Below are 27,187 nucleotides of genomic sequence, written 5' to 3'. Positions count from 1 at the left end.
AGTATTTATATACAGGGAGAAAAGAAATATCTTTTGAAATCTTTCGATAATTCTTATCGTAGCTTATCGTTCGAAATATAAATGTAAATGGTAAATTAGATTAGATTTTTAAGTCAGCTTTATCGATACGTCAGCAACTTTGGATGAAATGGTCTTTTATTAGAAGCAATCTACTGGTAGTTAAAGTTGCAAAATTTTCATTTATGTTATTATTAACTGGATAACGTCGATACCGTTTGTCTAAAATTACAAATCGATCGTGAAAATTGTCTGTTGTTAACGTGTCACTACGCTGCCACGAGAAAGACTGCGAGATTTAACATCTCCCCAGTTCTATCCAAGTCTCAAGGTTGTCAAGTATAGTCTTTGGTTCTGTAATCCAGACGATAAAGACCATCGTGGTATTAATAGCCCCATACATCGTATCACGGAGTTTCAACTTGCCAATTAATTAACGAGCCCTGCATGAACGAAGAATTCGAAGAAAACTGTTCGTTACAATATATTTATATAAGTTGTTATTAAGGACGACTCGCCTAAGTTGAAAACGTTGTAATAAACAATAAATGCTCCATGGACTGAATACGTATTTATTCGTTAACAATTGTATAGTAACTACGCGCGTGTTTAAATGTTAAAAACATAATTTGAATACGTAATTTATTGCTCAACGAAATGTCGTTTTACCTTTAGTATATTTTTTTAAATAATTATATGAGACTTCTCGTAAATGGAACAACCCTAATTAATCTTAATTCCCGACTCATGGGGCCTGTGAAGTCTTCGAGGAGGTCACGGGCACGTTAACGCGCGAAAACGAAATATTCACGTGCAGAGTCATGTCTAGTGCGTGCGTAAACATTAATGCAGCAATGTAATCACTTAGATCTTTGTGTTTATTTGCCTGCTTAAGCTAATATTTGAAAGAGAAATATTGTCAAGAATTTTAATTATTATTTACTACGATATCCACGGTTGTTGAAAAATACTTTCAAGTATTATAAACTTGTGATAAACATGCATCTCTTTTCGAAAGTATTTGACCGTAAGTATAACACAATGAACATTTATTTTCATTTACTGAGAAAAATATTTGATTTAATGGAAAGAATTTAATTCACATGCATTATTAATGTTCACGTAACGAACGAATAAGATAAAGCATATAATATAATAAGAGATATGCTTTCAAATGGAAATGTAAATAATAGGAACTGTACAGTGTACATTATCATTAATTAAGACCACGTGCAAATATTCCAATTTTCTTTTCTTAATTTTCATTTTCATAAAAACGATGGTTTTAAATAATTTCTGGAGGATAGAAAACTGTCTGTTGATTTAATCATTGCTGAGATGGATACTTAAAGTGAGCGCCATTTGCATGGCAGAACGTTTGGAACAGAACACAGTGGATCGTTCGAATGGTAAAATATTTGGATAACGAAGGTTCTACTGCAATTATTTAACAAAAATCGAGAGAACCGTCGCTTGAATCCCACGTGAATTGACAATTGCGCGAAATTATTTGTAATTTTGGTAACATTACCAGACTGTTTCTGATCTCCTTTCGTACTCTCTTGTTTTTCAAACTGCTGTGTTTAAAAGCTGATGTATGTAGTGCGTCTGTTTTGGTTGGACGGTATAAATACAATGGCCAAAAGCCGGGGAGCTCTCCTCGAATAAACACAGACGTTTCCCGACTTCGTTGGCTGGCAACGAGCATTCGTGAGAAAATTCGGAGTACCGGTGCTCCAAAATGACCGCAAGAATTTGAATCACGATACTGCAGGACTCGAGTCCCCGTCGGAAAAAGAGCTTTTCAGTCGAACGGGGCACGGAACGATATTTCCCTCGGGTCGAGAGCGCTCGTGAATATTTTTACAGCTGATGAAACGAAAACTACAAACAACGAGCAGGTCTTAAAGAATCCGTTCCACGTCCTTTGTTATTTTAAGTGGCGTTCAATTCTTCTCGCTGATATAAGAAGAACTGGTAAACTTAGTTCGTGTGTAGCATTCAAAGCTGTTTATTATTATTAAACATCTTCGTTAAGCATACATGTGAACTTAATACAGTTAAAATAACGTTTTAAAATCTGATTTAGTAATAAATACGAGCAGAAAAGAAATAATATAAATTGTCTTTATAATAAAGGGAAGAAATAAATACCTAAAATGTTATTTTAATTATAATTATTAAGCATGTACTGTGACCAGCAATTGTTGTAGAAGTATCATTAAATTATTAGTAGAATGAGCAGAAAAGAAATAATATAAATTGTCTTTATAATATAGGGAAGAAATAAATACCTAAAATGTTATTTTAATTATAATTATTAAGCATGTACTGTGGCCAACAATTGTTGTAGAAGTATTATTAAATTATCAGTCGGATGAATTTCACGCTAATTAACTCAACTTTGTAGCAACGCGCCACATAGATGATTCTTTCAAAGGGTTCCACTTATGAGATTCAAAGAAATCTATTTTTTCTTTCACACTTTTCGAAAGTGCGAACTTTCAAGAATGTGCCGTTGAATTTTGGCAGCGAAATTCGGATTATTTTTGCTGCCACAGCAGTTCGTAGCGAGAACGGCGACTGGTCAGTGACTCTGCCTCGTCTGCAATACTTGATGTGCGTAATCCCGGTTTTTCTTACGCGTACTATAGATTTAGGGAATCATGTTTTATCTAAGGTTACGGAGTGGTACGACTTTTTCAAGTATAATCGTTATTACGCCCAAAAGAACGATTCGACGAGATAGCAAAAAGAAACTCTGACAACCAAAAAATCAAATAATATCATTATTTAATTAATACTTGTATCTACTATTTCTCTTCTCCTATTAAATGTAAACAGAAAGATAAATTTATCAAGGCAATAAACAGTGAAACGTGTAAGTAAAATGATGTAATGTCGCGTGCTTATTGAATGTTTATGAATGAACGCGCAACTGTTGTATTATTGTCGATATATCGTTTAAACGATAATAAGCTAAATTACCACCATAGCTCGATTGTTTAATTTGATTTGCGAAACGCTTTCATTAGAGCACTGCATTAAACAATACGTTTCAATCGTCGATCGCCGCCTCCAAAGATAACAGAAAAGTTCATGGATGATTTACAGCGGTCGTAAATGAATAATTTATGGTACGCGTGAAGATCAAACGAGGGATACACATGAAATTCTCATACATACCCATTGCGTTCAAAGAGGCATAACGTGTGCCAGAATTCGTTACCGAGCGATGACAAAAATATTCTTAAACAAGTGATTCATAACGTTATAAAACGTACTGATACGTTTCATAATATGTAGTTGTGTTTTAAAATAGACCTCGAAAGATTGTTTCCGAATAAAATAAAATAAAATATATCGTTAATGAATTTCCGTGATATAGAAGCAATAATTAATTTCGTTGAACGAACGCCAAATTTCACAGAACTCTCTATTTACAAATATATTAGCCGAGTCGTGTATAGTGAACTACAGTGATTTATTCGACGAATAAAACATCCTTCCCCAACATTTTCAAACCGTTCCCCTGAATATCATTTATCAATTAATTTTTTCTTACACGGTAAATGTTTGCCAAATTGTGGTTGATTCAAGAATTATCCTATTTCTTGTATAAACTATCATCGTTTTTAGTTCCAGTATATAGAACGTGATTACTGAAACTTACTTAAGTGTTCGACCTCGTTTTTTTCTATAAAGTCGTAACACACTTTATTGTTTTTGCCGATTATTACTCGCACGATGTCTAAAGCAGACTAAAGACGACATAAAGTCTTTACGATTTCTCGGGCTGGATAAGCAGAAAAGCTCACTTATGCTTTCAAGCATGAAACATAAAATGCAGAACGGTGCTCCCACTATTAAGGGTGTTTATAACACATTTATAGTTTCTGCTTGGCATCAATTTTCACATATACAGGGTGTTCGGCCACCCCTGGGAAAAATTTTAATGGGAGATTCTAGAGGTCAAAATAAGACGAAAATCAAGTGTATCAATTTGTTGATGGAGGCTACGTTAAAAAATTCTTAACAATTAAATTCGAAAATTTCAAATCATTCTGAAAAAATTATTTTTGGTTGCAGGACTGAATTCCAATCATTTTTGGTGAATACACATACCCCTGAAATCCTACACACTTTCGAGAAAAAAATTCGAGTAGGTACTGAAATTTTTAGACGAAATTAAAATTTTTCAAATCGTTCTAAAAAAATTATTTTCAATTGCAGGGGTCGATAACAATCATTTTTGGTCATTACGCGTACCCCCGAAATCCTACGCATTTTCGAGAAAAAAATTCCTTACCGAAAATCTAATTTGAGGCCAGAAATGTTTGCCCGAATTTTCATGCGAATCTTTAAAACGTCATAACTTCTGAACGGATTGGTCGATTTCAATGTTTAAAAAAGCAAACTACGCGTATTTTGATGGAAAATATGTACAAATCGCAAAAATATTCGAAAAGTTGGTCCTTGACCCCGCAAAATGAGAAAAACCCCATAAAAATGGTCCAATTTTCAAACAGCCATAACTCCTACAATTGTCAATATATTTCAATGAAACTTTTTTCCGAAGTAGAGCTTATGGGTACCTACAAAAAAGTATTAGGCAACTTTTCTGTAGAGTGTCAAACAAAATTACTAAAAGTGAAAAAGGAATTTTTAAGAAAAATCGACAGGGGGTAGGTGCCTAAATTTTTCGACGAAAATGAAAAGTTTCAAATCGTTCTGAAAAAATTATTTTCGAATCTAGGAGTCAATTACAATAATTTTTGGTGAATAGACAAATTAGTATTCTTGATTTTCGTCTTATTTTGACCTCTAGAATCTCTCATTAAAATTTTTTCCAGGGGTGGCCGAACACCCTATATACATAAAACATCGGATTAAAGAAGATTTAGGATAAATATACACACGTGACACGAAAAAGTAATACCAAAAAAAAGTAATATTCTAGATAATACATTTTCAAATAAAATCATTAATAGTAAATATATGATAGCACGTTACAATTTAAGTTCATTTTTGAGAAAAAAAGGTCACAACACAATTCTGAATTTATTAACAATTGAAAGGTGTAGATGCTTCTCGATCATTAATTGAGTACTCATTTTCTTTACAGTACATATTTCAATTGCAAGTATTGAATCAAATATTCACGTTTTCTTGAAGCAATGAAACCTACAGGACACAATCGTTTCAACTCGAGCACTTTCGTGATTTATTATTTCATAAAAACGGTAAAGGATCTTAAAGTGTGTTGTGAGAAATAACAAAACAATATTTTTATTGTAAACTTAGCAGCCGTTGAAAGTTATTTAAGAATCAACTAAAATTTTCCTCGTTTCATGCAGCTACAAGAATAATAAAGAACGATGTTTGCGTCATACTGTTTAATTTTTTAACTGCATCGTATGCTTATTTCGATACTGAAATTAATCTGAATTTGTCGCGAGAATTTTTATTAATCTCTAAATTAATCTGGAATGTGAAATACAACATTTTCTGGATATACCTGGTCGAAAGTCACGATATAAATTTTCGTTTAGTCGAATCAGGTTTAATCAGGATTGCGCGCACAGAGTACAGTAAATTCAAACAGTACAGAGAACCCTTTACAAAGGTTAACAATGGAAATATTCCAATTCTCTATGACTTTCTCTACGTTCTGAAAATTCATGGCAATTTTGTCAGAATGAATTGTGAAACGGACAAAAGCGTGTCAATGTCGTTTCGTGGTAATGCTATCGATCTTAACTACTGCAAAAAGGAGCTAGGTACGTGTTACACGTTTGAATTAAACAATCTTACAATTTAAACAGCTTTCTGTAAATATCGAGTTAAGTATGATTCACGTTAACTTGGAAACTGCTATTCACGTTGAAGAAAAACACGGTGAAATTACATTTACTAATATTACTTTAATTTTAATTTTACTACACGCGTCTAACTTCTTTTATAGCTAATTAAACGAACCTTCGTTTAAGTAAATTTTGTATTCCTCTTTTAATTACAGTAAAATGTATTCAGACGAAAAGGGAGTATGAAACGTTGACTTCATAAATACAAATCTGCACCCCGAAGGAATATATTATAGCACGTGTAGCGAAAACAGAGCTCACGAAATGCATCGTGGAGAGTTACTTGGAGAACAGAAACAAGGGGTAGTCGAGTATTGAACCCGCAGTCGCCTAGGGGTGAAATTTCCAGTCCCAACCCACCTTCAATCTACAAGTTGCGAAAGCAAATCGTGGCATGCGAAACTACTGTTTGCCATGTGATGCGGTTGTAATTATCGCAAGTAATTTAGCCGACAAGAACGCAGTAGGACGCCTATCTCTGGTGCAATCGATGAATTTACATTGGTCAAACTTTCGACGCGAAAAGCTCTTTGACCTTACATTGCACGAGACATAATTAATTTCCCTCGATCTCTCATTAAATGATAATAAAAAAAAAATATTCTTTTGGTAGTTCGAGAAAATGTAATCGACTCTCAATTTGTTTGAAATGTAAATGAAAGTTTTACTCAATTTTACGAAAATATCTCGACAACTCTATTTTGAAATGACAAATTTTTATTTATTAATATTGAATTCGCTTTATAGCAGAATACTCTACGGTTTGAATGAATTTTCATTATCGTAAATCGCGTATTATATCTGCCTGAATGCAGCTTCGCAATTTTCTTATGTGAATATGAAACATAGTTGAATAGACACGCTAGGATTATTCAATTATTGAACACCGTTCGAAACCGAAAATATTCACTCGTTGAATTTCGTGCGATTTTTAAAATCGCGTCGTGTGTCAGGGCTAGTAAATAATAAAACAAGTACAATCCAACTCGAATAATGGTTTCAGAACGCATCATCGGTTTACTGGATAAAATTCAAATATTCGATATCGATTAAACGATTTCAACGATGGTTCGGAAATTATTGTTCAACTACGAATAGAAATAAAATTAAACTGTACGATAAAACGGAACATAGTTATCACAGAGCTTAAACGTAGAAATATAAAAGAATATTGTTTGTGTTTTATTTAATGAGTTCTAAGCTTCATGATTCAGAAGTTGTAACTATAACATGTAGTTTACAGAGAAATTTTTTCGTAGAATACAACATAATACATATATTTGGGGATATTCAATTGCAGTTACTCCTCATTAGTGATTTACCGTGGATTAGTACGAATCTATTATCCCATTAATTTATGTATAATACTAACTACATAATCATGTAATTTACAGAGGAATTTTCTCGTGAAATACAACGTATACATATATTTAGGGATATTTAATTGCAGTTACTCCTCATTAGTGATTTACCGTGGATTAGTACGAATCTATTATCCCATTAATCTCCACTTAATCATACGTTAGTATAATCTTCTCAGAGCAATTACTCGTAACATGTGAAGATGAACACGATTAGGAAGGACAAAGTAGCTCTCTCTAGCTCTTACACGCATCTCGAAATTACTCTAACAATTTATTAGTGACGTTCAAAAGCTTGGTTGAGGCAACGATGAGATTAATTTTCCCTAAGATATTATCGTATACGTAATTATTAAAGTTATAACGAGCACGAGCATAGCGAGATAATGGCCGTAACGAGCAAAAAGCGGTAATGATTTGCATTTATGTATATTTTGAAGTATATAATTAATTACGTACGTAAATATAAAGTTTGAGAAATTTGAAGAATATCGAAATAAAATCTCAACGGAAAATATCGATTTTAAAATTCAGAAATAAGAAGACTAACATTGCGTTTATTATTAATTACGTAGATATGTAAATATAGTATTCTCATTTTCTCCCTAATATTTCCGTTGTTTTTTACACACGTGCAAAACGAAATATCGAGCATACACCGTAAACATGTAGAATGCACAGTTCACTCACCATCGTTACAAGCGTGTAATGATCACTGCAAAGAAATCGATCCCACGGCATTCGTTACAACCGAGTTCGACTAATTCAAACAACATTCGTGACGAAACGGAGCCCCTGCGTTCAATTACAACAAACATTAATTCTCGAGTGGTGGCTAAAAGTTGCCTCTATTGCACAACGACGCTTCTATCACTCGCGTTCGCTTTTGTTCCACGAATGTTACAACCGACTCTGATTGTTCTCCGCGTTACGCGTTAAAAGTAAACCCCGTCGGATGGAATCGCTCGCGAACAGAACCGAATTTCGCGACGTTTAACCATAATCGTTGGCGATCGTCGAATCGAAGCGGTGTCGTCGACGGGAAAAAATTGGAGCTCGAAGGAGGATCGAAGACTCGGAATAAGACGACACGAGCGGTTTAAAAACGGTAAGCGGAACGGGAGCGTGGGTGGCTCAACAGGAGAATCGTCGACACGTGCTTCCGTTTCATCGTCTCGCGGTGTCTCGACGTAGCTCACCTCAGTTATCTTTCTCCCGCGGTATCGTTCGACGATGAAACAGCCAGAATTCCATTCGACGGCCGCTTCGGTTATCCGGTTTCGTCTCGGTGTAAATGGTCGTTCGAAACAAACCGTGAAAGTAATCGTGGATTCCACCACGTACACAAGCTGCCGGTCGGTCGGACACTGATCGTGCCACCGACTACTTGCTGCGTGGTTTCACAGCGGGAGTAGAACTCCCTAGGTGGGGATAGCCGTAGGGAATGGAACGGGGAAAACTGATGAACGGGAAGGTCTGGCGGGGAAAAATGTGCGACGAAGAGAGTCTGAATAAGAGTAAAAAAGATCTCCCTGCCCTAGCTGGCTGTAATTCTCAAGGACTACACTTTCGTAGTTACCTGCTGATGAATTTGTTTAAAGATCTGCAGTCTAATGATAGCATTACCGTATTTGTATTGTGTTGTTTGATAATTAGAAAATAATACAAAGGTGTTCCCCTGTTGATGATAAATATTTATAGTGTCATTTTACGGACCAAAATAAGACGAAAATAAAGTGACGAAATTGCCTTTGGGACTTTTGCAACTCCCAACATATAAATAAGGCATTATAATCGAAAATAGTATGGTACGAGAAAATTTCGAGAAAATTTGTTTAAATTCCCATGGCACGTTCTGACTATTAAACAAAAATTCCATTTAAAACATTGTGATTGAGGAAAAATAGAAGAGGAACTGAAATTAAAAATTGTTGAGTCCCGCTCAAGTAAGTCAAAACTCTGAAAACCCACGCGTGAACGTGTTCAAATTTTAAAATAGTCGGTCAGTGATCTAAAACTTTTAACACGCTTCTCAAAGGCACTTTGCCTCCGAAAGAAACGTGACAGATCAAAAAGTTTTGGAACATTAACCGACTATTTTAAAATTTAGACACACTTTAGAATAGTTTTCTAGAATTTTTACTTACATAACTGAAACACAATGAGATTGAGTTAGTCGAAGAAAATGAGACTTAAAGAAGCTATAATTTATTTTATTTTTCATCTGTTCTCTTATATTAGCAATTCTTTTTAGAATGATGTCTAGATATTTGTTCTTATCCAAAATAAAGGAAAACTTAATTGACTCGTTGCTACCGGTGAAATATGTCACGAAACTATGAAACATGCGCTATTGCGTTCCATATTTAATCTGAGATTTAACATTCCAAGTCTTTGGCTAGGTTTATGTCACATCAATTTCCGTCTATCAGATCCAAGAACGTTAAACTTACTTTCGTCCCAAAATATAATATCAGTAAATAAGTAAGATAAATATTTTCGAACCAACGTTAGTCAACAATGCAATATATATATAAGATTTTGCAGCAATAAATACGAATAAGTTATATTTAAAAATTTTACGATTTTTGAACATATTACAAACACAAACTATAAATTACAAAAATTATATCCATACTTAATACATAGTTATTGTGATTGTTTTATTTTGGTACTGGGATTTTATTGAATTGTCCGTGATTGTGATACTAATCGAAAAACGAAACCAATTCCGACAAAATTGCACGCAATTAGTGTACAATAATCGATATCCATTAAAATTATTCATTTACTAATTTGTTAACGTGCTTTATTTTCATAGACAAATCTTACAGCAATGCAATGAGGTCAAACATGCTGAAAATAAGTTGGCATTTCAAGACACAGCTAAAGTACAGGATCATTAAGTTCTAAGGTCCTAATATTAGATTATTTCTATACATACAAATAAACACCCACAGTCGTAAAATACAAAAAAGAAACTGCACTCGTACGTGTATTCTACTGGGTACTGTGTCAAATGATTTCGAATAGATAAAATAATTTTTCAATTACGTAATACCTTGTATTAAGTTGAAAACGTAAATTTCAATAAGCACAAGTTTTTAACTATATGTAAGATTGTGAAATAGTTTTTGTACACTGATTGCTTTAAAACCACCGATAAAATATAGACAATGGATATGTAAATTCAAATGTGAGTCAATAATTAAATTTCGAAAAGCCAAAAGTTTCTAACTACAATATTAGAGAAATACCAAGATACTATATTTCCAAGCCACGCATATATTTTAAACGAAACGTGTCACAAATTCGTTGCTTCACGAACCCCGACGATAAAAGTCATTCCGGCATTTGCTTCTTATTTTTCAAACGAAACACCATAATTTCGCCAAAAAGTGCGAATGTCGAGGTTATAAACCCGCACATTAGAATATAAATAAGACTCAACACGAGCGAGCTGCAATTAGTACCAACGTTCATCTGTTTCTTCTTCCATCGCGACTGATCGATATCATGATTACTCCACATCTTTCGAATACCTGACGCCTCCACGCGTATTATAATTTCCGTGATGACACCTCTGTACGGCGAATGTGGATTGAAATAATATGCATTCGGTGGGTTCGCGTAGCAGAGATGCTTGCAGATCTTTACAGTCGGTGGACTTTTGTACTTATCCAGATGAATCAACGCATTTACCTCCGTCAACTCCAAGAAGCAACTGACATTCTTGTGCTTTACCATAGTATCCATACAATCGATCAGCGAATCTGTGGCTACCGCCTTCTTCTTCAATCTTATGAAAGCCTGGTCGTCGTTAAAAAATGTTATGTTAGCAAGCTGTCTCCTTACGACGGGAACTAATCCGGATTTCTCGAACTCCTCCAAATTCATGTAATCGACCTCGTTCGCGACGTGCATGTACGCAGTGGTCAAATCCGCGTACAAATTCGACGTGTAGATAGAGGAAACCAACATGCTGACGATAAACATGATTCTTTCGGCGTGCACCATTGGCTTCATTTGTATGGAGGCGGAGATTATCAGGCCAAAGATCTTGAGCGGCTGCCACTGGTTCGAATCGAATTTCATGAAAATCGATATCACCCAGATTATAAAAACGATGGCGTAGTTTATAGCGAATCCAATGAAGGCTCGTGCCATGTAGGTTTTGTACTTGTACTTAACGAACATGGTTGGACACCACTTTTCGAATTTCATAGGCAAAGTGAAAGCCAGGTCTGACGTATAGTTGGTTCCAAACAAAGGAAGTGTCGTCATCAAAAATTCAGCAGTTCCGTCTTTGATAGGACCCAGTATTCCCATATGGGGAATCGTAACGACGGTAAAGTTTAAGGTACGAGAAAGTATGTTTAAAAGTTTCACATCCGGGCCATGATAATTCAAAGGATACCCATCGGGAGACCTCGTCAAATCCACATGGCCTAATCGGATAACAATGTGCACGCGTATTGGATAACCATGGAGATTTGTCATTTCGTTGGAGAACCATCGGGTACTCGACGAATACGACTGTCGGTCGTAGACATTTATAAATGGATTATACTGATGAATCTTCATTGCAGTCACGTCCCCGTTAGATTCTGATAGCTCTAAAATCATTGCGTGGAGAATGTTCATCCTCCACATTTCCTTCAGAAGCGACTCGAAATTGTTGTTTTCTTCTTCCAGAACGGTTATCAGCAGAACTTTTGGACGATTATCATCGTATATAATGACACGCACGATGTCGTTTTCTCCACGAACGTCTGGTATAGTTTTTGAAATGTAGACGTATATAATTAATGTTGAGCAATGCGCTCGAAACGACGGCAATTCCATCGGAATTGTCTCGTTCAAGGAAATGCAACTCGTAGGCAAAGTTCGTGACACAGATTTATAGATCTCGTCGATGATGTCGTGTTTCCCCCCGATGAGATCCTGGATAACAAATTGCACATCCAAAGGTTTTGTTGCCCGAAGAACATCCTCGAGTATCCGATTGGTGGGTGTCAAGTATTTCGAATGACTCATTTCCTGCATCGTCAAAAGGAGCGTTGATAGTATTAAAGTAGTCTTCATGAGATAATTCCTTTATTTAACCGATGACATAAAAATTCTAAAACATTCGGAATTAATTTTCATAGGCGTGTGTGTGTGCTCGATTACGTTGTGCTTAAAGTTTAGAATTCAACGGTGTAATACTTACATCTGCAGTCAATACAGAATTGTAAATTTGTACTAAGTAAACCGAACAAATTTGAATAGTAGTAGCGCCTTAACTGCAAGTAGAAAGTCGACGATTGACTGAATGCAATAAACGTTCTTGTTCGCGTTACTTTTTCACGCAATAATTTCATACGTGTCAAGTGTAGCATTACCGTCATGCAAGATATGCATGTTTAATTCATACGGTAGAATTCATGTACCTCTTGAAACGTTTCATCTGATTACGAACGGAGTAATTTATACATACACGCGTTAATATTTTGTATAAAAAAAGACACACTTTGTACATCATTGTATTGAAGGTGTTCGACCATTCCTGGGAAAAATTTTAATGAGAGATTCTAGAGGCCAAAATAAGACGAAAATCAAGAATACTAATTTTTTGATTGAGGCTTCGTTAAAAAGTTATTAACGTTAAAGTAAGAGTAGACCTTGCATCCAATTTTTTTTTTAATTTTTCCAGAATGATTTGAAATTTTTTAATTTAATTTTTTAATAACTTTTTAACGATGCCTCAATCAAGAAATTGATTGAATGGCTGAATACCCTGTATATCATTAACCTGCACTGCTGTATAATTAGTTATTAGAAACATATTTTGAAAATACTGAATAAATAATAAATACTCAATGCTGGTATATTATTCCATATATCAGTATTGTATTCATTTACTCATTCCTTTGGATCAAATGAGCATAAAAAAGATGCCTTTATTTCATAATAACAGAATCCATTAGGTAAAATGTATGTCAGATATCAAGAGATGTATCGCTAGTATTACTAAACATAATTTTTTAATCTACTCTTTCGTTGCTTTTTATCATCGATACTCTATCATTTTATTTCTTTTATCTGATTAGTTTTTAATTATTTTTATTATTCTCTACGCCGTACTAACGTCATTATAAATGAAAGACTAAAGCATGCACGCTGCTTGTTAATTTAGCAAACGATACCACCTTGTACAAATTTGTTTAAGTTTAAGCAGCATCGATGAATTCATTTGTTAATGAACTTCACCTGCAAACGGCACGCAGGCGGAGCAACCAATTGATTCTAATTGGCAGTGTCTTCAATTTATCAGTAATTTGCACGCCCAATGCAAATTTTATTGACCATAGCCTAGAATTTTACAGATGATCCTTGAAGATTCATTATTCCTACAATTATGATAATTTTATTAACGCTATTAACCGTAATTGTGTAAACTGGATGTAAGGTCACGTGTTTAAAAAAAAAAAAATAAAAGATCTTTTCGAAATTAATACACAGCGTAGCACGGTTATCTGCAATTATCTATAAATAACTATTATTCAATTACTATTTTTGTTCGTTCAAAAGATTTACGTTTTGGTTAATTCGTTAAATTTTAATTACGCTTACTGTTGTTAATAAAATATATTCTATTCATCGCAATAAGGTATTTTTTGACACGCATACAGCGAGCCCCACGTTTATTTAAGTAAATCATTTATTCCTTATAATATTTTATTCAAGAATGGAACATCACGTTACATATAAACGAACAAAATATACGACGTTACAAAATGAAAGAAGCTTAATATTCGGAACTTTACATTTAATTGTATCGTAAACGGTGAAAGCTTTTAAATTTCATGTAAGAGAGTGTGATAGCAAAGTTGTGTTCTGCGTGTAGTTGTGCAACCACTATGAGTCGGACGGACGTTATTAAAAAGAAGGATGGCATAAATAATATACAACTTATCCGCGTACGTATCCGTGGAATATAAACAAATGAGGATGACGATAGACAACGATAAATGTTTATAAATTACGTATACAGCAGTAGAATAGGAAAGTAAAGACATTAAATATACATCTTTGGCGACTTGAAAGCACAGCGGAATATTCGCGAAGCGCAATTTTTAATGTCAGGAAATATTCTACCCGATGATATTTAACTTATTATGCATTGTTCGTTAACAACGAACGTCGATAACTGAACACATACGCGTATCTGTGTGTGTGTGTGTGTGTGTGTTTTTTTATTTCCTGATGAATACTAGAGAAAAGCATAAAACGAAAATGAGAATGATATTTGGAGCGATGGCTGAAACGTTATTTTCGTTCCAGCAAACATTAAGATTGCATCGATTAATAACTGGACTGAACTTTTGTTTGAAATATTCCCAGTCGCAAAGCCCTACGTCGCATCCATCGAGCAGGACTAGTTTCTCGGCCAAGTAAAACATGACCTTGTTTGGTTGACTATTGCCATCGCATCTGTGAACAAAAATAGAAACGTCTGATGACTATGGCCAACCGTTGTCCATTTTCCTCAGACGTTCGTGATTTTAAGCCATTCCATTTCGAGCTACCGTGTTATTGAGAGCATTAGTCAACGTCAGTTAACGCGATATCAAGCTCACGATGGAACTTTGAAAAACACGCGATAAATTCACGCTTGGATCATAATTTTTGAACGAAGAGAACCCCATTAAAACGTCGAGAAAGCGTGAAGTTAATGTCTTATTCGAGACAGCATTTCCAGCATTCGTGTCAACACAGATCAGTGTACGAACGAAAAATAACTTTATTTCTATCAGTAATTAATAAATGAAAAGTGAAACATTTTTAAATGATCTTTAACTATTTTCAAATAAAATTCTTGGCTGAACTAAAAAATGATTGACTTTTTTAATCGATGCTTGAAAATTACTCGAACGGAATAGCTTACTTGTAGAACACCGCGACAAAATTCGCTGCGAATGGCGAAATGAAAGAAGTTCGCCATTGACGTTTCGCCATGTTGTTGTAGTTGAAAGCAGTCAGTTGCATTTGATCTTTATTTATATTCAACGTGGTCAGGAGATTCTGCAGGCTTATAATATCGCTGAAATAAAATATGCCTTCCGGTTCGACCGAGTCTGTGTTCTTTTCCACTTTCCTGAAAGGACATTAAATGCAATCACCGACGTAGAAACGACGTAGATCGAGGAAATTCAATAGTATTACGTAGCAATGAAAGAGTCGTTGCACGATTAGCGAAAGTGGAAGGAAATTTCGCTTAAAAGACAAGAAACAATAGTTACCAAAAGTGATTCATCATGTCTTGCAACAGCGTGCATCCTAGCTGCGCATTGATTGCGCGTCCATATCCGGCTTTGTAATAGTAGTAAAGATCCTCGCGATATTCCAGCACACGGAGCTCCTCTTTGCTGAAAACGGCACACCAGGGAGAAAGTTTCGTCACTGTCCAAGCCTTTTCGTAACGACAAATGTCGTACATCGTTAGGATTGAACCTGAAAGGATCACATACTTCGTGAAACTCGTAAAAATTGGTACGTTCGAGGCGAGAACGCGACTCACGTTTCGAGATATTGTATAAATAACCAAGGCGACGACTGACGTTCTGTATGAGGTTCTGAAATTGCGGTTGTTCCTCAAATTTGCTCACGACTTCGGTGGAAATGTTGTTGTACTCGTTGCCCCACGTGTTGCATGTTTTATATGCCTGGAAGAACAGTGCTAGAAATCGCATTTCGCTTTAACCGCGACGAAATTATTTCTAAAATTCAGGTGCAGTGAATCTGTACATTGGAACGAAAATCTTGGGGAAATTTGAAACATAGAATTTATTTTGTCGTTAAAAGATATATTAACAGATATCGTGTTAGTAATAATTACGTAAGAGGAACGCGTTTTCGTAAGAACTCTTTTACCTAACTCGTCGTTATCACGATCTTAATTACTTACAGAAAGCAAAGTGTCGTTCACAGAAAGTTCTTCCGCGTTTACTGCATTTCTGTCCCCGAACAGTCCCTCCATGAACGATCCCATACTGTCGCGGCCGTCGATGGTTTTAAACTGTACATAATTTATTTACAACGTGAGAATCATTGCTGCTTGACGATTTTATTTTAACGATTACGAGTACCACATAATTCTCCGGCGTTATATTCTCGCTGCCCTGTTGCAGAAGCTGTGGGAAATTACTGTGCAATCGTCTCGCGAGCAATTTCATATCTTCGACGCCCTGCGGTGTCAAAACTTCCGCTCTTTCCATTACAAGGTACGCGTCCGTCTTCCATCTTTTCAAGTTTTCCAAGTCCCTGTCGCACATATGACCGTCTGTGGGACAAAAGAAGTTCAGGAAGGATGCACGATCGATCGCAAAACGTCGTTGCTCGCGCGTTACAAAATTACATTTAGACAGAACGATCGCGTAACGAGAAAAGTTTAGTATCGACGATAAGCGTGTTCTAATTTAGAGAGACAGACCTTATACGACATAATCCATAAATCTAAGGTACAGTGCTAGGAATGTGTCTATTGATCAATACGTAAAACGACGCGTAGCAAAGATCGATACGAAAAAGTGTCAATGACCTGAATTAGCGGCGGACTGGTTTACTTGCTTCCACTGCAAAGGAAGTAGTTTTTACTCCTAAGTTTCATTACCGAACAATAAACCTACTTTCAGAATTTTTAAGGAGCTGTCCAGTTAGTTTGCAAGACGAATAAATTTCTATTTATTTTTATTTAAATTGTTGCTAAAATTGTATAGAGAAATCTACTCACTTCCCCGTGTTTCGTGATTGTTAATTATCTGGCTCTGTATTTCCGTTAATGTGAGCATTTCAGCGATTTCAACTTCCGTTGGGCAGCGTGTGCCGTGAGTAGCGAGCATCCAAATTTGTTCTGCGTGGCAGTCTACGAAATAATCGACAGATTATTGAGACACGTTCGATCCTGTGCGCTCGAAGAATTTGAATTTATTATTTATGGATTACTTACTTGGTACATCTTGAAACCGAGTTTTCCCGGCGTGAACGAAATGGTAGGCAGTTTTGGTGGCCACGTACAAGTACGGGTCGTTTTCGTCCGCGAAACAATAGTCAATATCGCGCGTGTATACGAGATTTATTAAAAAAATCACCAACAACACGGAAACGTTCATTTTTGAAGCCATTACCGGACCTGAAAATAAGAAAATCGATTATAATTTTCACACAAATATCTATAGAAAAAGTTGAAATTTATTTTGAATTTTATTACTAAAGCTATCGAGGATTTATTTTACGCTAGTTATTAAAATATAAAGCACTGTATGTGTATGCATTTTATGAACACATAGAACGCTACGTATAGTCGAAGTACAACGAGCAAATAAACCTACATTTTCCTGTGCTGATGTCACATGTTACTACGGACGTTGTAAATTGTAACCAACTAAACGTAAAATTGTTCTTATATAACCAGAAGGATATTTATTAGTTTCTTATTTTTCATGGCTATATTGAAAAAACAAAGAGCAAATTATCCTTGGCGTCCTTAAGACTTATATAATCAATAACTCAACGCACGCTGTACTAACTTATTGACTCAACATCGTTTCTAACAGAGCCCTGAATATTTATTTAAAATTATTTATCTAATTTCGTGTCGTTTCCATGCTTCGAAATATCATTTGCTTCGTCGACAAAATTGTTGTTCGACGGATTTTCTCGGTCTGCGGCTCGAAAAGAGCTGCTTTGAGAATTGCGTGCAACAGATACTAATAGTGCATCAAGGTTAAGGATAGATGCGAAATATGAATGTGAAAGTTAAGATGTGCTCACGCATTACGCGCACGAGCGGCCATATTGCATAATTCCCGGGCAAGAAACAAGTTTTGCTGAAGCGTTAGACTCCGTGATGCGATTACTTTTGCAACCGATTCTCAACCGTAACGTTTGTCTTCCTGTTATCAGGACACCTCGTCCAAATTTGCACCTCAAACTGTTAATTCGCGTCGACTGTTTTGCAGAGATTATTTTGAATTCGTACGTTTTCAATGCCGCTGAATTTGCGAATTAAAGAGTTAACGACGTTCTACTAACAGGTTTTAAAAATTCCAGAATTTTAATTCTCCAAAGTACGTTAACGAGTCAGAAAGTTACCGATCGTTGCGTGCAAAACGTTTTGGTCATTTTTTTATGCACGCCATTTAATACCGATGAAGATGCTCGAATAAAATTTTCGAGGAATCATTAAGAACCTATGAAGGCGGGATCCGGTTAAAAGAACAATTTAAGAATAAGTATCGTTGAGGATAATGTAATGGGCAGTGACTCGATTAGCAAAGCCTTCTTTCAGTCTAATAAGTCTACTTGGCCTACTTATTGTTAATGTCTCGTGTCCGCAAGTATCAAGTGCCGTGTACGGCTAGTACTGATTTCATTTTACTACAAAACTATAATAATTCTGCGTCGCGTATCTTTAACCTTGCTGTCACGAACGAAACCATTTCTTCTTAATTTGAATTTCAAGCTGAGAGTGATAATTTTTAAATGTAAATAACTCGACGTTCGATCGAAGAAAGTCTCGAAAGTTTTTCTCGTTGACTCGTTATCAGCGTTATTCCCCGTTTCTTTTTGTTCGATCGCAGCAATGAATCATCGCCGGTCACGACGAAGAACAGAACAGTTTACCATCGCGTAATAAATAACGGTGGACAGTAACCTGTGCTTGATAATTGGGAACAAAAGTAGGACGTCGACGTCACGCTTGGCGATCCTTGTTGCTACCATTCAACGATTTAATTATTCACGGGTGGGTTTGTTTATTCAAATGAAATTCCTCCTAGATGCGTAAGCGGCGCTTAGTGGAATGCTGAATGAGATAAATTTTGTTGCCCGTAATGATACCGCTGCACTGGCTGACTCTCATGACCTACCTTAAATATTTTTCATCTGTTCTTTGCTCGTGCACAATTTCAGGAAATATTATGATTTACGTTGCACTCGTGACCGGAGTTTATATTGTTTATTAAATATACGCGTAACGAACTGTTAAAAAGTAGCGTCAGAGAAACGTCTGTGCAGAACATTCGAACTTCATATCAATAGCAAATAATCAGCATACGAAAATGGAAATCGATGGTTACGAAGAAATGTATAAAACTGTATATTAATTGAGAAATTACCGTAAAGATGAAACTTGATGTTTGACTTCACGCCCTGTTTAGGCGCATTAAATCGAGCACGAGAACCTAGATAAAAGGCTGAAAAGAGAGAGTACGATTCACACTAGCAACTTTTCACTTTTACTCGATCGGTAAAGTACGTTGACCTCTTGTTATTTTAACGCGAATTAAATCAGTTTGAACGATGCTCGACACACGAATAGCGATCGATCTTCCGAGCGAACGATCGTTTTTTTTTAACGTTTACATTGTCCTTCGTGCAAAGATTGCTGCACGATGCCGTTCGAAACGATCGGTTCGAAGAATACCGTTCGATTATTCGCAGGAATATCGTGTTCGCGCTCTTTTTTTCGAGAAAAACGTACGATCGGAGAGATTTTAGAGAAGTTCGCGATTCGAGGGACGACCGATCGCGAGCGACGAGCCTCGTCGATTCTGGTTTAATTCGTGCAATTATGCCGCAGAAACTTACACCGTGTCACCGCTTAAAATATAAGCGAACCGTGAAAAGAGCGTCAAATGCAAGGTACACCAGTCGATATGCCGATCGCGACCACCTTTCGAGGCGGTAGCTCGTGTGGCACTGCCGTAAGGTCGTCGAGCTTCGTTGCTTCTACCGTATACTGTGTGTAAAAGTCGTATAGTTCCAGCCATAGAGTCCCCTTGAATAGTGTATTACGGATTGCAGCATTTGATCCTTTCCTGGTACAGCATAGTATTTCGTGAGCAACATAAAATCATAAAGGTTCGTTACTTCGGGCACGCACGATCGATATAAAGGGCGGACGAAACGCGAAACAGAACCCCTAAGTCACATTAATGTGGCTCGTTAAAAACTCTCTGTTCTTGCATTACCACCCGGAAAATATAAATTTTTAAACGCGAATAAAAAAATTCTTTATATTTCGAAGCGTAACTTTGGAAAGCAAGTTTTAGAAACGATTGGTTGCTCCATGAAGTTTGAAAATTAATTCTCGATAAAAGAAACTTGAATTTGCCTAAAATAGAATTCAGTAGAAGAAATAATTTTGGTACGCTCTAATTTGAAAATAGGAAAAACAATTTTAACCTCAGGAAACGATGTATATTTTTGTTTTAATTTTTAGGGGGCGATAGTTTTGAAAATTTGAAATAAAAAGATCCACGGCTACTTAATTTTGACATTTAGCCTGTTGTTCTGTTATGTAATTGTCATTTATTAATATCTTCAAAATGAAAAATTTGTACGAATAGCAAAATGTCCTGTTAAATCCGTCAATTCGTCACCGTGATTTTTGTTCTATGACGTAAGTAACTGCGATAGTGCTATCCTTGGTTGCAGACGAATTATTATGCTGTACTTGTTATGGAATTCTTCCACGAACTTCTTGTAATTTTAATCATGATCGCTACAGGCGCTATAAAATACTGAATTGCTCTGATTAGTCATTATTGGCATGTTATTTATTTAATTCGATAAACAGTAATTATTATGAATGTAATAATAAATATTGAATGAAATTTTTAGTGATATTATTGTAATATAATTTTTATAAGCACCATTGTACTCGTTGGCACGTATTTTAACGTAATATTATATTATGCAATCGTTATAATGTCCGTCGTTTGCCACGTAATAAAATCCTGAGTGTTAAATTATTACGTTCTGTATTATTTGAGTATACATCTACAATCGTGGTCACCAAATCGTCACGGTAGTTTAGATGGCATTGACATAAGGTCGTTAAGCTTCGTTGCATCGCACCTGTATATTCTATGCAATTGCTACTCTATAAAACCATATGTTTGCTAAAATTGAAATTAAGATTATAATGTGCATTTGCATAATACAACAACGTTCATCGAATTTATATATACCTGCAGAGAATAGTAAACCATAAATGTATAAATGTATTTCAAGTTCGACATTTAAATGAGATTAAATTAGATTAAAAGTTGGCAATTTTAAATTGTTAACGTTTAACGCGAAATATCAATCAAATAAGTAACAGAAATTGATAGTAGTTGAATAATTTTATTCCCACATTGATAATTGATTAACTGATAAAGTAATAATAGTGATATTAGCCGACCACAAGGAGATGACAAATTGTTATATCAATCCCAACTAAATGTCATTAAATTGTAATGTGTTATAACGTATAAGCCCCATCGTTCATCACGCTAGCTTATGCGACAGTAATATAAGGTCGTCGAGCTTCGTTGCTTCAAACATGAACACACATGCATCTGACACGTTATGACACTGTAATTTCATCAACACAATCGCTGACAAAGGCACACTTGACATGCTCGGTACTCACTTCAACACCAATCATTTTTGCTGTTACTTTAATATACCTTCTTATGTAATTTGCTTTTGAAATTTCAAAATGAATGGATTTAGTTTGACCATGAAAACTGTTAGAGTGCGCAATCTTTGGATCGTATATTACGTACGATGTACGAAAATACGAGTGTAAAATACATTTTGACGAAAGTGAAGGAAGGAGTTAGAAAGAAACATTTTAAAGGTAAAGAAAAATTGGGAAAAATTGGCTAAAATGGGATATTTAATGTTACTAACTTTTTTTAGGGATAAAGACAAACTTTTAGCCAACGTTTTCCCTAAATGTGTAAACAATAAAAGAAACACGTCAAATAAATGAATTTTAATGAATTTGCTAATAAATTAAAATAGGTTCCTAAAGTATTAAAATTATAAATTATAACTTAAAAGTCACAGTCATTGTTCGCGCAAATATGTACAGTATTTTCATTGCGTACAAAAGTCAATGTTACAATTGAACGCAGTGTTTCCCAATGTCTCCTTTAAATATTGCCAATCGCAAACACCTGAATCGCAGCCCTCCAAATACAAAGGTCTCTCGTTTAGATAAAATCTCACTTTATTCGACGAATCGCATCTGAAAGCAACAATGGTGTGAAAATTAAGTAAAATATCGCAAAAATAAACGAATTTAAAAATCGTACCTGTAAAAGACAGCTGCTATATTTGCAGCAAATGGAACAAGATGACTGGTGCTCCATTTTCTGTTATTTTTCATGATTTCGTAATTCGAAGCTTTCAAAGGTATCGTGTCTTTTGCAAATCCCATCGTTCTGAAGAGCAACTGAAGCGATGTACTATGTGTGAAGTAAAAGACACCGTATGGTTCGTCATTCGAATCTCCCTTCTCTAATTTCCTAAAATATTTAAAACGCAGAGTTTGAGATGAAAGCTGTATATCGATGTTTGAGTGATCTTTTCTAAACTAAAAACATACGAGAAATGATTAAACATGTCTTGCAACGTTGTGCAGCCAATCTTATCGCTCAATTCACGACCATAGCTAGAGTAATAATAATAGTAAAGATCTTCCTCGTATTCGAATACTTTCAGTGACTCCTCTGTAAAAGCAGCGCACCATGGAGACAGTTTATCGACGAACCAAGCTCTTTCGAAGGTACATGCAGTGTACATAGTCGAAACAGAATCTGCAACAAATGGATTAATTGAACAACGAACCCTTTTCTACGCAAATTAATATCGTTTAAAATTATTTATGATATAGCATTCAGTACCAAAGGGAAGATCATCCGCAAACCCTAAACGTTGACTGACTTCATGAATCGTTTTATTCATTACCGGACCATTCAGAAAAGCTTTATGTTCGAAGTTCATCGATGTGTTACGCTTCGAATCTAACCATGGTTTACAGGTTTTATAAAGCTGAAAATAAAGTATACTTTAATGCAATGAAGGTAAACGGTTAAATATTGATAATTATATATTCTTATGAACCTGTAATAAAGTATCTTCATCCGTTGGTACTATATCCGTATCGATGTTAGATATATTGCCAAAAAGACCATCGATGAAAAACTTCATGCTATTTATGGTTCGTTCGGTATCAGTCGTTCTGAACTATATAAAAATAAAGATGAAAACCTGAATAGTTTCCATTGATAACTGGTATCAATGCAAGCGTTAATAAAAACTTACTTTGTATCTGTTTCTTTCCTCGTAAACTGAATCAGATTGCAAAAGTTCGGGGAAATAATTACTGTATCTTGCCGCTATTGATCTTAGATCTTCTTCGCCTTGCTTCGTCAAGTACTTTCGTCTGTCCTTGCTGAGGGTTGAATCTACTTCCCATGCTTTTAAATGTTCTATGTCTGCTTTACATAGACTGCCGTCTAGAAATAAATATAAACAAATGAACTGAAAATATAGACTATTGAGAAATAATAGTGATAAAGTACTTGTTTTAAGTAAACTCTTAATGCAAAGGAATACGATAAGCATAAAAACGATAACGGTGTAAAATCTTCAATGGAATACTAATTCCACTTTCTAGTGCTACTTATCTACCACTTACGCGTGGATTAAAATTTGCAAGTGATAATGTATCGCCTGTAGTGTCATCGTCAGTTCCCGTTCTTTTTACAAATATAAGACAAATATTGCCATACGGAAAGACGATTGTAACATTGGTGAAACATTTTGCTAACAGACGTTTGACAAAAAGAAAAAGATTCGAAAGAAAACACGAACGTCCGCGGTATACTGACTTCAAAGACATACTTCAATCGGCGGTAGGCCTAGAACCGTTAGATCTGTAAATGGCAAAGTGGACGAAGCTCAATTTATCAAAGACGGTGTATTGAATTTTTACAATGTCCATCAGTGGGCTTACAAGATCAATTTAGTGTTAACGTATGGGCAGAACTAATTCACGATCATTTAATCAAACTGAAAAATTCACTAACGAATAGGCGTGACAATTCTTTTAGATGCGAATCGAATGTCACAGTCGAAATTGTACAACATATGTGGTCTGCACGATCTAAGGATGCTGATAGCGAAGTATGAAATTGCCAACTATCGGATAAGCTGTCCGAGTAATCGAACATGCCCCGATGATCGGACAGCTGGCAAAAGTTTCTCCTTAATATTAAAAGAACAGCGGTTGATGCTATCTGTGAGCTTTATGGGACAATATAATATTAATAATTTCATTCATGATCACTCTATCTGAGCATTTTTGGCGCTGATAACATAAGTGCTTCAGTTTAAAACTCGTTATCGTGAGTGAAGAGTGATTGCCTGTAATTCTTACTGTTAGCAGTAACGCTAGTAACAACTCCTACGATTTCTTTGTTTTAATCCGATTTTCACCCAAGTGGATTACAAAATTCGTACGTTTTCTTTATCCTTAAACTATTGCTACACAGAATACTTTTTTATCAAAAAAAGAATGACCTTACACAGTCATCGGACGCGCGTCGACCTACTTTTCTCTGTCTAAATAATTCTCAGTAAGTCATACTTACTTCCATATTTCTCATGATTTTTAATAATACTACGTCGAAGTTTTGGTAATTTCTTTTTTATACTGTTGATCTCATTCGATCCTGGATAACGAGTCCCATGTCTTGCCAGCATCCAAATTTGTACTGGTTTGCAATCTACAGGAAATAAGGTATAATAAATTGAAAATGTAACGTAAATTTTTTTTCTTTTATAATGCGTAATTTTCGAGAAAATGGTATTTAAAACTTTATTATTTTCTTTCGATTGTAAATTAGAAAGCTTTTAATACTTACTTGGTATACTAGTATTTGTAATCAAGCCATGCATATAATGGTAAGCTGTTTTTGAACCAGCGTTCAGATACGGATGTACGGCAGTGGAATAACAAAAATCAACTTCAGCATCGCTTGACGCTAATTGATTCTCGAAACAAACGAATACAATCAATAACGTAAAGATTTTTATATCCAGCATTTCTTTGGTTCTAGAGTTTATCGCTTACAAAGTATACGTTGACTCTGCAATTAAAAATTAATTAGAAAGATTAACAATCTTGATAATAATATGACTATTATTCTCAGAAATAAATCAGGTGCAATGCACGTGACTATTCTTGAAATCTATAGCTTGCCATTTTATCTTAAAATCAATGTCACTGTGGCGGTTGATAAATTTGATAGTGCATGCGTATTATGAGTGATTAAGCGATGATACATTTGTGTTCACACAGTGATCAACGGAACTGTTCAACCACCGAAATATATTTTTTCCAAGTTACGATTATTTGAAAAAGTATCAAATCTTGAATATTGAAACGCTGAATACATATTTTAAAACAAAAAAGCTATGCCATCGAATATTAAAATTTTTATGTATACTCTATACGTAATGTATGAACTATTTTTTTCTAAATATTATCTGAATATTTTTATAATTTAACAATCGTGCAACATTTCGTTTAATGTTAATTATGCTGCTAGGTTTGTAAAACGATTACAAATCAGGTTTCGAGCCGTTCCTACTATTTATACTACTAGCGCTAATTTGTGTTTAATTCTAATTTTGAAATAAAAAACAATTGCTTTGTTTAATACAAACGTTAACGTAAAATAATATAATAAAGATTGCATTAACGTATCGACAAGCGTATTGTTTTAATTCTAATTATATAACGCGTTATCGCACGTGCGGCTACAGCATTCACGTGCCACGATTTTGTCGTATAATTATTTTCACGTGATCGAACGAGAAATCTTCAAGCTATCCTATCGATTTTCGAATTTGTTCATAACTTTTTTTCATTTTATGAATTCTAAAACGATTAATGAAACGATGAAGTAAATAATTAAACGGATAAATGTTACAAACAAATTAAATTCTCACTTTGCAGAATAATGCTACGCTAAAATGTATATTAGAAATGTATATATTGCAGACATTAGATAGAAAATAATTTGACATTAATTTTTGAACGTACACAAATGTCACACAACTCTTTATTAGTTTATTCATGAGACCTTTTATTAAAAATCTCACGTATGTATGTGAATTTTTTGCGCAAAATATAAGTATTAGTTAACAAATGATAAAAATTTGATAATTTCAGGGCACGACAAATTTTATAAGTTTTTGTTTTTTTAATAAAAGTGTTCTATGCAACGAAGTACATGCAGCTTCAGTGCCGGAGCATATTACTTACGTGTGGTCGTTTAGACAAATGGTCAAGAACTGATTGCTCACCTGACTCGTATGCTGTGCGATTTAGAGATAAAATTGTTTTTATGTCTTCGGTTTCCTCTTTTATAGCACAATTTCCAACCACCACATGTACCAATCACCTGAGGCATTAATACAGTCAAAGACAAAAATATAGCATATTACGTATATGTTTTGACGCACATTGTAATATCAACCAAGAAAATGTATACGTATCTCGTTAACGTACGTCTCGACAGAATCGTACAAATTAAAACAAAAAGACTGTGGTTTCCAAAAATACACATTATTACGATCTATGCAAATTCCGAAAATTTTAATTGCATTATATATTTAATAAAAACAAAGACACACTATCTTTTTGTCTCAGGTTGTACTTAATAGGACTTTATAGAACCTTTTCGAATATAATTTGAATTCCAATGAACACCATCCTTCTATCTGTCAAGAATTTATATTCATATTTTTAAATTGTACTGTTAATTAATTCTGCTAGATAATAAGGGAACACATCATTATGTATAACCGGTTTGTCGTATAATGAAAATCTGGATACGACTTGGTGAATAAATACCAAGAATTATATATTTTTTATGTAGATTGTATAAATACAAATTGAACATAGTATCAAACAAATTAAATTCATTCGTTTTAAAATACAATACTATGTAAATAGATAGTTTCCCATAATGCTAATCAGCGATCTGACAAGTCGCTGACGTATTGCGTTTACGCACTACAGTAGATCGTCGATTAATTAAAACTTCGATT

The 27,187-nt window shown here is 34.9% G+C and overlaps 3 protein-coding genes across 6 annotated transcripts in view; all 3 read right to left on the bottom strand.

The window, feature by feature from the left end:
- The window catches only part of LOC143341805 (transmembrane protein 114), a 31,768-nt gene extending 23,159 nt beyond the window's left edge, over positions 1-8,609 (bottom strand). For 2 of the 4 annotated variants that reach the window (XM_076765033.1, XM_076765032.1), the window contains exons 1-2: positions 8,443-8,609; positions 7,934-8,038 (exon numbers count right to left, since the gene is read on the bottom strand). The gene's annotated coding sequence lies outside the window, so the exon portion shown is untranslated. The remainder of the gene's footprint in view (positions 1-7,933; positions 8,039-8,442) is intronic. The other 2 variants (XM_076765034.1, XM_076765031.1) reach the window with 1 other exon arrangement.
- Positions 8,610-10,047: 1,438 nt separating this feature from the next.
- Positions 10,048-12,359, bottom strand: LOC143341769 (uncharacterized). The gene has a single exon (XM_076764930.1). It carries the CDS (start codon positions 12,326-12,328, stop codon positions 10,586-10,588), a length of 1,743 nt encoding a protein of 580 aa, XP_076621045.1. The 5' UTR covers positions 12,329-12,359; the 3' UTR covers positions 10,048-10,585.
- Positions 12,360-13,749: 1,390 nt separating this feature from the next.
- LOC143342047 (uncharacterized) lies at positions 13,750-26,523 on the bottom strand. The gene is made up of 18 exons (XM_076765529.1): positions 26,441-26,523; positions 24,994-25,218; positions 24,721-24,855; positions 23,390-23,583; positions 23,189-23,311; positions 22,969-23,116; positions 22,671-22,881; positions 22,378-22,590; positions 22,162-22,310; positions 19,405-19,482; positions 17,235-17,417; positions 17,019-17,150; positions 16,375-16,568; positions 16,194-16,304; positions 15,807-15,951; positions 15,529-15,739; positions 15,174-15,383; positions 13,750-14,719 (listed from the first exon to the last, which is right to left on the bottom strand). The coding sequence occupies exons 2-18, from the start codon at positions 25,172-25,174 to the stop codon at positions 14,482-14,484; spliced, it is 2,856 nt and encodes a 951-aa protein (XP_076621644.1). The 5' UTR covers positions 25,175-25,218; positions 26,441-26,523; the 3' UTR covers positions 13,750-14,481.
- Positions 26,524-27,187: the final 664 nt, after the last annotated feature.

The sequence above is a fragment of the Colletes latitarsis genome, chromosome 5, assembly GCF_051014445.1.
Source record: "Colletes latitarsis isolate SP2378_abdomen chromosome 5, iyColLati1, whole genome shotgun sequence".
Taxonomy (NCBI): domain Eukaryota; kingdom Metazoa; phylum Arthropoda; class Insecta; order Hymenoptera; family Colletidae; genus Colletes; species Colletes latitarsis.
This window is presented reverse-complemented; position numbering and strand designations above follow the sequence as displayed.